At 33.1% G+C, this 14,542-nt stretch overlaps 3 protein-coding genes across 4 annotated transcripts; 2 read left to right on the top strand and 1 right to left on the bottom strand.

The window, feature by feature from the left end:
* Nucleotides 1-372: 372 nt before the first annotated feature.
* On the top strand, nucleotides 373-4,777 carry LOC116348758. Its single transcript, XM_031779871.1, has 7 exons — nucleotides 373-558; nucleotides 631-1,151; nucleotides 1,244-1,343; nucleotides 1,410-1,499; nucleotides 1,582-1,737; nucleotides 1,805-1,816; nucleotides 4,715-4,777. The coding sequence occupies exons 1-7, from the start codon at nucleotides 373-375 to the stop codon at nucleotides 4,745-4,747; spliced, it is 1,098 nt and encodes a 365-aa protein (XP_031635731.1). The 3' UTR covers nucleotides 4,748-4,777.
* Nucleotides 4,778-5,714: 937 nt separating this feature from the next.
* LOC116342927 (N(G),N(G)-dimethylarginine dimethylaminohydrolase 1-like) lies at nucleotides 5,715-8,346 on the bottom strand. Of its 2 annotated transcripts, XM_031770748.1 has the most exons (3): nucleotides 8,286-8,346; nucleotides 8,100-8,211; nucleotides 5,716-7,780 (listed from the first exon to the last, which is right to left on the bottom strand). In XM_031770748.1, the coding sequence occupies exon 3, from the start codon at nucleotides 7,758-7,760 to the stop codon at nucleotides 6,951-6,953; it is 810 nt and encodes a 269-aa protein (XP_031626608.1). In that variant the 5' UTR covers nucleotides 7,761-7,780; nucleotides 8,100-8,211; nucleotides 8,286-8,346; the 3' UTR covers nucleotides 5,716-6,950. The 2 variants fall into 2 exon arrangements, with proteins under 2 accessions (XP_031626616.1, XP_031626608.1); XM_031770756.1 differs by lacking the exons at nucleotides 8,100-8,211; nucleotides 8,286-8,346 and adding an exon at nucleotides 7,937-8,093 and having other exon boundaries at nucleotides 5,715-7,780.
* A 406-nt stretch (nucleotides 8,347-8,752) lies between these two features.
* Nucleotides 8,753-10,153, top strand: LOC116345777 (mitochondrial potassium channel-like). The gene is made up of 3 exons (XM_031775459.1): nucleotides 8,753-9,426; nucleotides 9,504-9,666; nucleotides 9,790-10,153. Exons 1-3 carry the CDS (start codon nucleotides 8,893-8,895, stop codon nucleotides 10,128-10,130), a joined length of 1,038 nt encoding a protein of 345 aa, XP_031631319.1. The 5' UTR covers nucleotides 8,753-8,892; the 3' UTR covers nucleotides 10,131-10,153.
* Nucleotides 10,154-14,542: the final 4,389 nt, after the last annotated feature.

The raw sequence follows: 14,542 nt of genomic DNA, 5'->3' as shown, positions 1-14,542 counted from the left end.
AGATGAGCTGAAATATCCAGATGACAAAATCCAAATATATTGTCTGTTTTTATATAAACAGCGCTTTCCATATATTGACTATATACAGACTTTCCATGCAGATTTTGCATGTACAATAAGCTGAGGTGGTTTTAATCGCCCTTGAAGAACTATTTCCGGATTATAACCGATTGCCCCTTTAATTCAGAGAAAAATAAATGGTCTGTTTTTTAAAGTTTCTAATCATTCAGTTGGTTTCAGTTATTCCTCACGTACACCCGCTTTTAAGAAACAAAAATTGTTATGATTTTTTTTTCATTAAAAAGCATAAAAATTTCATGGAAATTGAAAACACCTCTACAAAAATGGGGTACCCTATACAATTTCGTCAAGATGATGGGAGATTGTATTCAAATCGGTGTGCTTAGCGATAAAAAATTCGGATTTGTTGGATATATACCGGCCATAAGTGGAATTGTGCACTACAATTTGCTGATGTATACTGTGTACTATTACACAAGTCGTGACCGTTTTGAGGAGTGTCTGCCAAGTTTTTGCATTTTTGGAATTATGAATGCAGTAATGTGATTCAATACTATTTTAAAAACGAAATGTTCAAAAGTCAAATCAAGTGTTTTTTTTCTTTTTAAGACATATGCATATTATATGGCCATTGTGGATTCCATGTACGAATTGCATAGATTGATTAATATTCCCAGAAAAAACATTTACCGTGACAATCAGCGGCCAACAAACAACAATCGAATTTGTGAAGAAAGCATTAACTATTCTATTAAAGCGTACGCTATAAAGATGACGGTGATACTCATTTCATTTGTTGGAGCAACTATTGGGCCATTCTATCGATATATGGACGATGGAACATTGGTTACGCTTTATTCCTTGAAATTGCCATACCTTCACAATGATTTACACACGGAATTTATTGTAAATGCAATATGGCAATTGATGATCACCATAATAGGCGGGATTGGACTCTTTCTCATTGAAGGAGTACTCACTTTGATCGATGACACCGTTAACGTTTCTTCGTATCTGTGCCAATTGGAATTCGAAGAACTATCAAATTGTCTCAAAAATGAATCGATAACCATTCATAAATCACGTGAAAAACTAAAGAATATCTACATGAAAATTGCATACAATGATGAGTAAGATCATCTCACTTTTATTCTCAGCAAATCGTATGGAATGGTTTCAAATGATTATTATTACTTTTTAAACACCTACTATACAAAATTAGATTCATCAAATCTATTGGAAATCTTTTCTATTGGAGACACTTTTTTGCTCCACTAACGTTTTCTATTTCAATAGCAATATCAATTTATTGTCAAAAAGTGGTATGTGAAATGTTAACTTTGATAGAACTTTTTGTGCACAAAATATATGTTGGTTGTTTTGATTAGATGGACTATCCGGCTGGATATGGATTGGCGGTCGTTTCTTACATTCAAATGGCTGTCATGTGTTTTATGGGACAGAATATTTCGGATAGAGTATGTGACAATCGAATGCATTGTTGTTGGATACAAATTCTATCAAAATATATCATTTTATTCTGATTTTTAAATGGCATAGAATGATCGTTTACTCAGAGCGTTGTACGACTTTAAATGGTATCTTTTACCGAAAGAAGATCAAAAGGATGTGCGACACATGCTTCGCCTACTTCAGAATGAGGTCTCTTTTACAATGGGACCATTTAAGGAATTAAATTTTGAAACTTTAAAAAATGTAAGATTTTTATTCCAGTTCTGTATCAATTTACGTATCAATTTTCAATTTTTATTTGAATTTTCAGCTTAGCCAAAAGGTCTACTCATTTTTGATGTTTTTAAACAACTTCAGCTCGTAAATAGAGAACGAACACACATTGCTTACAGCAGGCACCGATTTCAATGCGGTATGCAATGCGTCAAATATCTTGAACTTAGGCACAGCATAGCTATCGCGCTTGAAATAGCAGTGCCTGCTGAAATCATACAAAACACACAGCCTGATAGCTACACACACAAAAATTATGCGGTCAAATCGAATGAAGTTACTAAGTAGTTACTAAACATAAGTAGCGTGCGGTCAAATTTAAACTAAATCCCGTGTGAAAAAATTACTGACTGACTAGTCAGTTAACTAATTTGAGAGGTTTTTGGCTAAAGCCAATTGAGATTGAAGTCATTTAAAGTTGATTTGCTTGATTTCATTTCAATCGATTCCAGCAGAGAAAAATATAACTCAAATCAACATTATTAGGTGTATAAATTAATTTTTATTGTTTTTTTGGTGAAAAGAAACATTTATTTAAAAATAATAAGAATGAGTACATTAACCAATGTACTACCCATCGTTAGCTATGACTTCGGCCCATCTTCTTGGCAGCTTGTCGATTCCGCGTCGAAAGAATTCCTCATCTTTTCCAGCTATCCATTGATCGACCCATTTTCGCACTCCTTCAGCATTTCTAAACGATATCTCAAACAAACCCATTTGCATCGATCGGAACAAGTGATAATCAGAAGGAGCAACGTCTGGAGAGTACGCAGGATGATCAAGCTGATCCCGACCGAACTCCTCTATCTTTTGTTTGACGATGTGTGCCCGATGTGGCCTAGCATTGTCGTCGTGAAAAAAAACTTTGTGGTTTTTTCTCGCTACTAACGGCCGTTTTTCGTTCAATGCACGTGCCAATCTGTTCAATTGTTGTCGATAGCGATCAGCTGTAACCGTTTCACCTTGTTTTAGCAGCTCATAATACACTACTCCTTTCTGATCCCACCAGATGCACAACATGACCTTCTGGCAATGAATGTCTCGTTTTGGCTGCGACGGTCCTGGTTGGCCTGGATCAACATACGCTGCTTTACGTTTGAGGTTATCATAATAGACCCACTTTTCATCGCCAGTAACAATTCGACTCAGAAAACTATGTTTTTTGTGCTCGGCAAGATGCTGTTTGCATGCTGTGATTCGTGCTCTCAATTGATTTTCATTCAGTTGATGTGGTACCCATTTTCCTAGCTTCCGAATTTTTCCCATTGCATGCAAGCTTGTTTGCCATAAGTGCTACGCAGCAGCCGATGTGCTTCAGCGGCACTTTCCTTGATATCAAATAACAGAAGTAGCGCTGCACGAAAAAATTCCTTACCACGATTCATTTTAGATCGATTCAAAAACAATGGTACTGTATGAAAAATAAACCTTTCCGATCTGAATTAGATTGACAAATGTCATATGTATAAAATTCAATTGAATTCACCTGTCAATCTTCATTCAAGTCTAAGTGGCGACATCTAGATGTTGTCAATAAAAATTAATTTATACACCCAATAATTACATTTGGCTATAGCCAAAAACATCCAAAAATAGTATAGTTTTGCACGTAATAAAAAATTATTATGATAAGTTAATAATAATAAGCATTTCCACCATTATCGTTATTAGGATCGGATCCTAATAACGTTATTATGATTTTATTAACTTATCATGATAAAATCATAATAATGTTATTACATCCTAATACTTATTATGTTTTATCATAATATTTATTAGGATTCATCTTAATAAATACCGTGTTCACTTGATAGCATATTGTTATTCAGCCCAAAACAATTTTCAACAGATGGCGCTACTTCAGACAAGTGAAGTGACCACGGTATTTTGAATTGAATGACATTTTTTGGATATTTATATTTTTAATTCTTAACCAAATTCCGAGTCCGACCGATGCCCAACCGTAAAAATCGGTCGTCGATCGGATTCAAATAGGCAATTGTCGGGATACGGGCGGATTCGGATCACAAAAATGTGGCCCGTTGAGAACTCTGGTATTTATTAAGATGAATCCTAATAAATATTATGATAAAACATAGTAAGTATTAGGATGTAATCCTAATAACTTTATTATGACTTCCGATCCGATCCTATTAAGATCATCCTAATAACGATATAGAACATAATAATTATCATCGTAATAAAAATTTATTACGATATCGCAAAACGCAAAACTATAAAAAATAGTCGTCTGTTTAAAATCAGAAAAATAGTCGATTAAAGTCGACTGGATAGACGGTTTTAGTTAATAAAATTAATTTTCAGTTGATTTCAGCTAGTCAGTCAGTCACCTTTTTTCGCGAAATTTTCGAGGACCGAGCCCCGAATTTAGCGTATTAAAAATTGAATTGAATTTTTTCGTTCTTGTTCTTGTTTTGTTCCACGCGCTCATATTGATATCAATTTTATTACGAAAATAATTGGTAGATAATTTTTCCGTGAATAACATTTGATGACTACAAGAATTAATGATTTCTAGGTTTGAAATAAATGCAATTGATTTTTTTAAATATGTGAACTAAATTACAATACACCACTTGCAGACCATACTTTTCTACATACATTTTTGTTCTATATAAATAACGCAACTTATGGTTGCACAATATCAATGAGAATTGAACGAAAATTGCAGCCAATTAGAGCGGGTTGCCCATATAATTTCATATTTAGAGAAAAACAAAACTGTGTGCTTTTTAAAGTTTTTAATCATTCAGTTGATTTCAGTTATTCTCCGTGTACACTCGCATTTAACAAACAAAAATTATCATGATTTCTTTTTCATTAAAAAAAATTACCCTTTACAATTTCGTCAAGATGATGGGTGATTTTATTCAAATCGGTGTGCTTAGCGATCTAAAAATCGGAATTATTGGATATTTTCCAGGTTTTACCGGATTCGTGCACTACAGTTTACTGATTTATACCATGTACTATTACAGAGAGCCTACCAAGTTTTTGCATTTTTGGAATTATGAATGCAGTAATGTGATTCAATACTATTTTAAAAACGAAATGTTCAAAAGTCAAATTAAGTGATTTTTTTCTTCTCTTTTGAAGACATATTCTATAATAGAGAAAGCACTGTCGCTGAAATAAAAACATTATGTTGCTTTCGATTTTAATTCGCCTTCTATAGGGAATGGAATTTAATCAATATTATTTTAATTGTAACGTATAACAGACTTAGTTACACATTAGTTACAGAGTTGATTTTTTAATTAATATTGCAACAACTTAATTTTTCACAATTCCGTAATTTACTTAATGCACTTACGCAATTCCCTCATCAAAAGGAAAAATGTTGAATAATCTAGAAATTCTGGACTAGAATAGATAGATAAAAATTCAATTTTATCACAGAACACCTAAAATGCCCATATGACCTGAAATTATGGAATAAACTCAATAAAGATATTCAGCCATATGAAAATTGAAACTCTCTCAGTGTTGATTTTTCAAAAACAAAAAATTCTCTAGCAACTCAGACAAATTTTCGTTTTTTTTTTTTTGGAAGTCACTTTTTGAGGCGAAAATCCCTAGCAAATTGAATGAATTCTCCTCAATTTTCTACATTGATGAGCTAAAAAAAAAAAAGGTCTTCACTTTTTTCTTGAAAAACCCTAGCAAATTCGAATAATTTTCGCGAAAAAAAATTTCTCATCCAAATCACAGGGGGGGTAAACACCCCCCTACCCCCCTTCGCACATTACTGCTGTAAATAGTCATTTGAACCTAGTTAAAAAAATAAATATGGATAAGAAAATTTCTAATTTGTTTCGCAGCATAATTGATTAATGAAAAAACGGTTGTTATTCTTTCAGAATAAAAGTAGCTTTATTTTATTTTCATTTTCCATTTATTTTCAGTTTCAATTTACTTTTGCATTTCAGAGCACAATTACAAGCTAATTTTATAAACGGAGATTCACAATGATCTGCATCAGTTTGGAATGAAATATTTGTTCTATAGTCGAAAAAAAATACACACCGAAAAAAATAATAATAATAACCACAATATAATAAATAGTAAATGCTGATCAAACTACATGTTTGATGGAATTATGAATTCCATTGAGAAAAAAAGACTGTTTTGAACACGGTGCGAACGCCCTTCAAATTCAAAGCGTTAGATTCTTAAATCTAAAATTATTAAAATTGGTATATATAAATAAAATGTTTTTATGTTTTTGTCCAAAGTCATTTTGAACATTTGTTCGTAATACTGTGCAATACTGTAATAGACGTTTAGCTGCAATTTTTTTTCTTCTCATCACTTATTCTGGCGAATATTCAAAATGACTTCGAACAATTGTTCTATTACAAATTAGATAGAAAAAATATCTGAAATATTCTGTAAAACTGGGATTACATGAGATTGAACTGTTTGGAAGTATATTGAACTCGAAGAATGATTGCAATTAATTTGAATGTCTCCGAGTACAAGACTCAGAGAAAAACTTCACGATCCACTCACATATTTTTCGCGATCAAAGTTTTTCGATCGAATCCTTTTGATTAAGTCTGTAGATTAGTGTACAACATTTTGTTCGGAAGTGTGTGTACAAATATTTTTTGAGAAAATGAACACCCATTTGGCAAAATTGTGGTAAAAAAAGGGTAAATTTTCTATAAAAAATATTTGTACGTACATTTCCAAACAGAATATTTTACACATCCCCCACACTTAAAACCAATAATTTAGAAAAATTTGATCGCTGAAAATTGGTGAGTACGCATCCAAAAAAAAATGAAGCAAAATCCAGTAAAATTCATGGCATTTGTGGATTTTGTATTCATTGCAATAACATCATTTAAACTATTATTTGTATGAATTGAATATAGAATTGTACGTGTTGTGAGTTGCACGAACAAAATCTATGGAGTGTGTATTTCGTTGGACAAAATTGCGTTGTATTGTTATTCATTTAATTCGAGTTTAAAACCAAATTAAATTTGGTTGAATTTTGTCAAGAACGAAAAAAAAACTATATCATAGAAACGAAAAAAAAATCTCTTTGGTGCTTTTGAACGCGATTTCATTGAAAGATAACAATCTTCCGTCCAAATCAAAAAATACACACTCCAAAATGTGGAAGATTTTGTTGAACTATTTTGTTACTCTTAAAGATTTCGAATATATTTGGTGCGTCGCAGCAGAACTGAGCATGCAGTAAGTCCAGTTGAGTATTTGCCTAATTCTGAAAATTGCAACGTTTGACGTGGAACGTCGATTTTTTCCGAAATGACCGCCGACGAAATGGGACAATCTTGTACGGCCCGATGTATTAATGTGCCATTGATAAATAGCACATTGGCCGCACTTGCTTCGGACAATGTGAGCGTTTGGTATGAAAAAGTTGCTTCGCGTTCGATGCGTCGTAAAATTTCTTGCGATTCTTTCGTATTGGCAACGCATAATAGATCCGTACCGGCCATCGAAATATAATACTTGAGATGATGTTCTTCGGTAACTTTAATCGGAACGCATGGATATTCGGGAAATGCGGCCGCTACCGCTTTGGCACCCGCCTCATTTGTCCATGGCGATAAACCGACAAAAAACTCTTTTCCCGTAAATAAAACATCGCCGCCGTCTAATTTGGCTTTTGGATCAGCAATTTCAACAATTGGAATATCTAATTCTTTTTTGAAAACTGTTCGAATATTTTCCGTTTCTTTGGAACGATTTGGTTGGCCCGGTTTTGTAATCAATGCAATGCCATTGCATATGACCGCTGTGTCTTCGACAAATGTGCATTCGGGAAAATTCTCATCCGGCGGCAATTCGATAACGTCCAAACCCAATTCACGTAATAAATTTACATATGCTTCATGTTCACGTTTTGCTTCTTCCAAATCAATTTCGCCGCGCGTACGAAACGACAACGGTATCCGACACACAATCGCATGTGTATATCTTGATGATGCCATTGCAAAAACGGATCACGGACCTAAATGAATGACAATAAAAGAGACAGAAAAAGAATACGACACACATGACAACATTACTGACCAAATATGAATATACATTTCACGTATCGTTCCATCATATAAATGGAGCAATTAATTAAATTGATTAATCTAAGCACTGGGGTCATCGTGCCTACCATATATACATATACTCGATATGCTCTCGAATTTTGGGCACAGAGCAACTTTAATTGAATTTTTGATTGATTTTCTAACTGGTATGGCCTTCAATCGAACTGCGAACTGGTTTGAATTTTTTTTTTGTTTGGCAATTCAAATGAAAAACATATTTACACTTACGATTATTCACAATGTTTGAAATGCACACGCAACGGAAACTTGAGAGTTAAATCGCTTGATTTTTCGTCTTTGGAATTTAACGTCGAATTAAGTGTCGAGCGCTGCTTCTTCTCTACAATATAATAATGGAAATTATCATATGAACCGAACAAATTGAAATGATTTAATTCACTATATAAAACTTACCAGTGCCAAATACGGTCTATGTGAGTTATTCGCATTTCAAACGCCAACTTTTAACTAGGAGTTGTCACGCATAAACACACAAACTCGGACCCACCAATACATACACACACACACACACACACGTGCGCGCGTACATGTACAACATCACATTCATTTGACAGCTAACCGATACACACAGCACACAATTTTACTCGTTTTTGACATTTTCATTGGATACGTTCAATTCATGTCACGCACATTCACTTGATGCAAATCGTTTTTCTACTCATGCAATTCGATTTTTTTTGCTTGTTTTTTTTTTCTTTTAAATTTTGTTCATTTTCCAGAAAAAAAAGAGAGCAATGTAACACCAAATCGAATAAAGTTTAGGATAAAATGTCGATACTTTCATGTCATGTCTTCTAGTCGTGTTTCCATTTGAAAGTTCAAAACAACACAATATGTCATTTCAATGGTAAACAAATTTCCAAAGCCGCACGTTGAAAATGTCATTTGCTTTATCGCCAACGATAAGCCTGCACAATTTAATACTAAATTTTTCAATTTTGGTGTGACATTCAAACGGTATTTCAATTCAATTAAAATTGCTAAAAGGATTTCTATTTAAATGTCAATAAACGTAGCGAATCAATTGATACGAAATTATTATGGATTGGGACGGATGGCAAACTATAGAAGTGTGAATAGATTGTATAGTACTCGTATTTTAAGCTCAAATCAGACTCTAATATGCAGAAAAACTGTTTCGATAAATTTGTGCGAGTACAGCACTCAGAAACCATCGTCAAATGCACCAGCATCACCATCAATTCTGCCAAAAATCACTGCACTACTCAGTGAAACCAGTAAATTGACACCAGTGTCACAGACCATCATCAATAATGGAAGGTCATTGTTTCGGCGACAGTGGGATGCATTTTTCAATTGGTACGATGAAATTTCACACACAAACGAGGTTCGTATTGCACATAAACAAGTTGAAGATCTGCAAGACAAATTGAATCAAGCTCAACAATTGCGTCGTGATGTTAGCAAAGAACTCAATGACATTCGATACGAATTACAAGTGTGCTATGCCGATCAGGCAAATTGTCAAAAGGGCGATCCACGGTATTTGGAGATGATTCGAAGAGAAATTGAGGTGAGAAGTTTTGTTTTTCTGAAAGGACGTTGAATAAATTTCGTTTTGTTACATTGACGATGAATTTACTTCCAAAGGTGTCCAGCAGAGAAAAGCAGAAAACTGAGGAATTCAATTTGCTTGATAAAGCCGAACGTGATCTTTTCATATTGATGCAATCAGCTATAAAAACATCACATGAAAAAGAGAAAATTCATACAAACTCAGCAAAGTATTGGTCAATTGTTGGATCGTTAGTAGGTACTAAAATGATTCATCATTTTTATGATTTTTTTATTCGCTTTTATCGTACTTTCTTCATAAAGTCCTTTGAAGATATAATTTCAAATCGTAACAATACCCTTGGTTTTTTTCACCACACAGGTGCACTTCTTGGTATTTGCGGTACAGCGTTTAGTTTTTACAATCGCAATGATCTATTGGCGGATATAAACAAAGAGTTTGTTGTGATACGAGATGATACTAAATCGATAAGCGAACAAATTCAGCAATTGACAAACGAACAACGAAATTTTCTGCAAGCGCAAAAGCAACGTGATCGTGAACTATTGGAAAAAGAAGCTGTAGCATATGTGAAACGAGGTCAACAACCAACCACAATCAGCCAAAGCGACGAATCATGGATTCATTGGATCGCACGCAAAAGTTATGTGATTAGCATCTATAGATATTTTGTGCCTAAAACTCTGTCGAATTCTGAATAAAACCAAATTTTGTTTTTTTTTTTCGTTAGTTATCGAATTTATTTTTAATTTATTTGAAAGAGAAAAAAAATTGTTAAAATAAAAAAAATCATTTAAGTTTAACTTTGTTTTTGAATAAAATTCATCTATAATGTGAAACTAGTGGATTTTTTTCGGTAAAAATCTCTATCATTAAAGTCGAGTTGATCACTATGAAAAATTTATAAAAATGGAAAAAAATCTTCACATTTATTTTTTCACTTGCCATTGATATCAAATCATTCACATAATGAATTATAATATTAAACACACCTGAAAATTTGCTCACCTCGTTGAATTGTTTACAGGTCAAAAGCAAATTCTAAGATGTGAACAATAGTATACATAATTTGGTTTAAAACTGTATGTTGGTCACGTAAATGACAAATCCAATGTCATGTCTGTGTCAATGCACGCATCCATATCATCGTTACCGTTAATATCCATTTGATTGTGACCAATGTCGTTAAGGTTGCAAATGGCATATCTTAAACACACCTGAAAATTTGCTCACCTTTATTTTTAATTACGATTATATCGTAAAGGTTCAGCACAACTTTCAGGCTCGTTCACGATATGCTTCACATATTATCCGGTACTATCGTCAACGCTGAAATTTGGCCAAAGTGACACTTGAAAATGTGATTTAAATTAAATTTAAAAATTTCGCACAAAAAAAATGTCAGACAAAACATGACAAACAGTCAGACAAAATTGATGATCGCCGTTGATCGGTTGAAATGACAACGATTTTTTTTACTCGTAATGCGTTCACATGGAACGAGATAAAAAATAAACTTTTCTCTATGCTCTATCTGATTCAATACTCGAAAACGGCAACAATGACAATACACGACCAATGCGAAATGAAGTGAAACTAAAACCTTTGAAAAGTAGCTGACAACGATGAAATAATAACAGCGCGTATAGAGCATTAGTTAGTACGAGTGCTGTGAGTGAGTAAAAGGTCGAATGCGACACAGAAGAACAAACATATATAGAACATAAGGCAATCATCATGAAAGCCGGCCGCACCTCAATGGATAATATTTACTATTCGGAATTCATTGTAATAGAGGCAAGAGAATGTGCCATTCATTTCGTCGAATGTCGTCGTTTCGCGTTTTTTTTTTTTCATTACTATTCTTCTTCTTTTTTATTCACATTCATTTCATACATGGACACGCTCATGAGATAACCGAAAGGTAATTTTTAAATACACATTTAGCAATGGGAATCGATTACTGCAAGCAGCCTAATGAATGCATTAATTAGGCAATAAATAACGATAACGAAAATGCAGAAAATTAACGCACACAGAGATAGCGAGCGGGTGTGTGAGTATCTATGTTTGCGCGGGTGGGTGAGGTTCTGGGTGCCGTTTTTTTTAAATTTCACAGAAAATTCGAATTTATAAATGATATTACAACGAATCAATTTCCTAATCGCTGTGTGTTGACAATTTGAAAATGAGATTGAAAAGGAAATTCAATTTGAAATTGAGTACACTTCGGTACACTTCTACATTTTACACCATCGAGTGTTAATTTTATTGGTTTTGATTTTGATGGACATGGCACACGTTTTTCATTCGCTCTCGATTCGAAAAAACACACACATCGAACAAACAGCAACAGTGCGCATTGAATTTCAACAGAGGGATTTATGCTTCAATGAATTCAATAGTATAGCACATTTTGTCGGTTACCGTGTATGAATGCGCATGATACTCGATTTAATCCCATTTTTGGGATTGACGACATTACCGATCTAAATATAACAACAGACAACAAAAATACGTTTTTTTTTAAATATCTCACATATTCAATTTACGCATTATTATCAATACCTTCAATGATTTTGCACGCCATTGCAATCGAAGATTTTCAAAAAAAAAAAAAACACATGAATTGCGTAATTTTTTGTTTTTTGCAAAACTTCATTTTTAGATCGCAAACAATGAGTTGAAACAAAAATGAATGAACTTTGGAATATTGCACACACAAAAAAATAATTAAATTTGCAATCAATGATTCATTGATGATGATCACTATTCGAATAAAAAACTGAATCAACAGATAACCGATAAACATTTTTTTTATAAACAAAATTTAAAAAAAAAACTTTTTTAAGCATTCAAATTTTAATATGAAACTTTTTTTCTCTTTTGTATGTTTTCAACTCTTGAACATTTCAAAAGTTGCATTTTTCGTGCCAAGTATTTCTTTTTTTTTTTTATAAAATTAAAAAAATTATTCCCCATCAAATACCCATAAAAAGCGACTCATTCTCTATTTATGTCTCTCTATCTCTATCGTTGCCTTCTTTTCTCCGGCCGAACACAAGCATTATGATAATCTCATTTGTATTGAAGAGGGAAAAATGCTTAATCCAATTAGATTTTATGCGTTTATTTCGTATTTCAAAACAAAAGAATTATACAAACTGTATACACATAACTTAAATTTCGTCTTTTTCGTGAATATTTTTCGCAAATAATTTTAATCAAATTATTAGTTACAAAAAAAGTATCAAACAAGGTTAAATCAATGAAATTCGAATAAAAAAATGGTTGATTTATAAATTGTGTGTGTTTGCGATTGAAATTGATCGTTGAACGGTTACCTGAACACTGAAATGCCTTCGACCGTTTCGCGGCGTATTTATTTGGATTCGTTTTTGTGGAATTCAAATGTGTATCATTCGCGTTTTATATAATAAATATATTGTTTGCACTGCGGGCTGTTGGTTCATTGCGTGAAAATCAAAATGCGCTCGCGCATATTCAAATATATTGTGCAGAAGACAATTCGATAGAATGAGCGCGCACATGTGAACAACATTTATACGTTGTCATCATTATTGTCGATGTCGGCATACCTTTATGGGGCAGAACACCCACACACATGCATCATGTCAAATTCGGCATTAAATGCAGCCAACATGGTTTGATTGGCCGATTGTTATTTTTTGTTTTTGTTCCTCCATTTGGTTTTATGTACCATTATCCTGTTAATATCCTTTTATAGAATGGCCAACTTGGCCAACCGATGATATGCTTGCCAATGTGTGCATTCTATGGATTCGTTTGCTCGTACAAATTTATATGAGTCGCGAATAATTGGTTGTTGACTTTATGTGTTTGTTCAAAACGAAAGAGTCCGCGTAGTATTTTTTTTTGTCGTACCCTGTGTCGAATAACGAAGTAGACAAGAGAGAAAAAAGGATGGGCCCAAGGGATGACTTTGACTTTATGGCAAATTACATGATTTTAATGAAAGTGCGCATTGGACATCTCACATCTACTGATTATCATTGACCGATTTTTCGTCTTTTGTCGTTTGAATCTTTTTCATTTGGCAATTACCGTCGTTTCGTTTATTCTTGATTTAAATTGAAACAACTAATCCGTTGATCGAAATATAATATGCAAACCTTGGTGACATTACCACGGTCATTTATATGGCATTCACTCAATTCCAATCATTTTGAGCGGAATATAAACAATACAAACACGGTGAAAATTCAATCCGAAGCTTTATCGAAAACTTAATTCTGGATCACTTACTGAACAAATAAATAGCTGTTTCCTTGAAATAATTTATTGACTGAAAAAATATATTACAATGAAAGGGCCTCCCATGATCACTTGAAAAATGATATTTGTGATAAAATCTGCTTGTTAGACGGTTGTGGCAAAAAGAATTCTCAGTTCAGTTGCAGTAGTTTCGATACCACGAACCATATATTCTGTGTGTTCAGATCTTATTTAAAACACCATGCAAGTTGCGAATATTTTTCAAGCGTTAAACAACATACATACACTCGATGGCAAATTCGTTAAATAAGCAGAGTGCAATATGAAATTAATTTGTTGCTTGGTATTGTTGAAATATTAAGTCAATGCGAATATTTTCGAAACATATGAATTTTACTCAAGAACCATGGAATAATATAAAAAATAGATAAATTCAACTGGTCCTGAAAATCCTACAAAAAGCATTTCTAGCAGAGGGGCTTGTGACTTTCATTTTCTACAAAAACATTTGTTTTTTCATGGTAAATGTGATCCCCAAACTTTCTACTTTTTATAACGAAATATGGTAGTTTAAAAAGTCCATAAATGAATCCGCTGAATTTTTCGAAAAAAATCCAAAATGTGAGCTCCGTATCTAAAAAGACATTTTAAACAATATTCTTTAATCGAAGGACGATTCGTTTTTGAAAGTGATAGCATTGTTTTGAAGCACTATAATTAAAATGACAGACTGAAATAACGTTTTACATTGTTGAAAGCGTTGATAAATTGTCTTCAGAATTTTAATTAAAAACTTAATTGTTAACTATAGAAATGTTTAATTTATTTGATTTAATGAAGTAATTTATTGCAATGC

The sequence above is a fragment of the Contarinia nasturtii genome, unplaced genomic scaffold (assembly GCF_009176525.2).
Source record: "Contarinia nasturtii isolate CC-2019 unplaced genomic scaffold, AAFC_CNas_1.1 Cnas_scaffold_129, whole genome shotgun sequence".
NCBI classification, from domain to species: Eukaryota; Metazoa; Arthropoda; class Insecta; order Diptera; family Cecidomyiidae; genus Contarinia; species Contarinia nasturtii.
The sequence above is the reverse complement of the archived record's forward strand: the minus strand, read 5'-3'. Positions and strand labels throughout refer to the sequence as shown.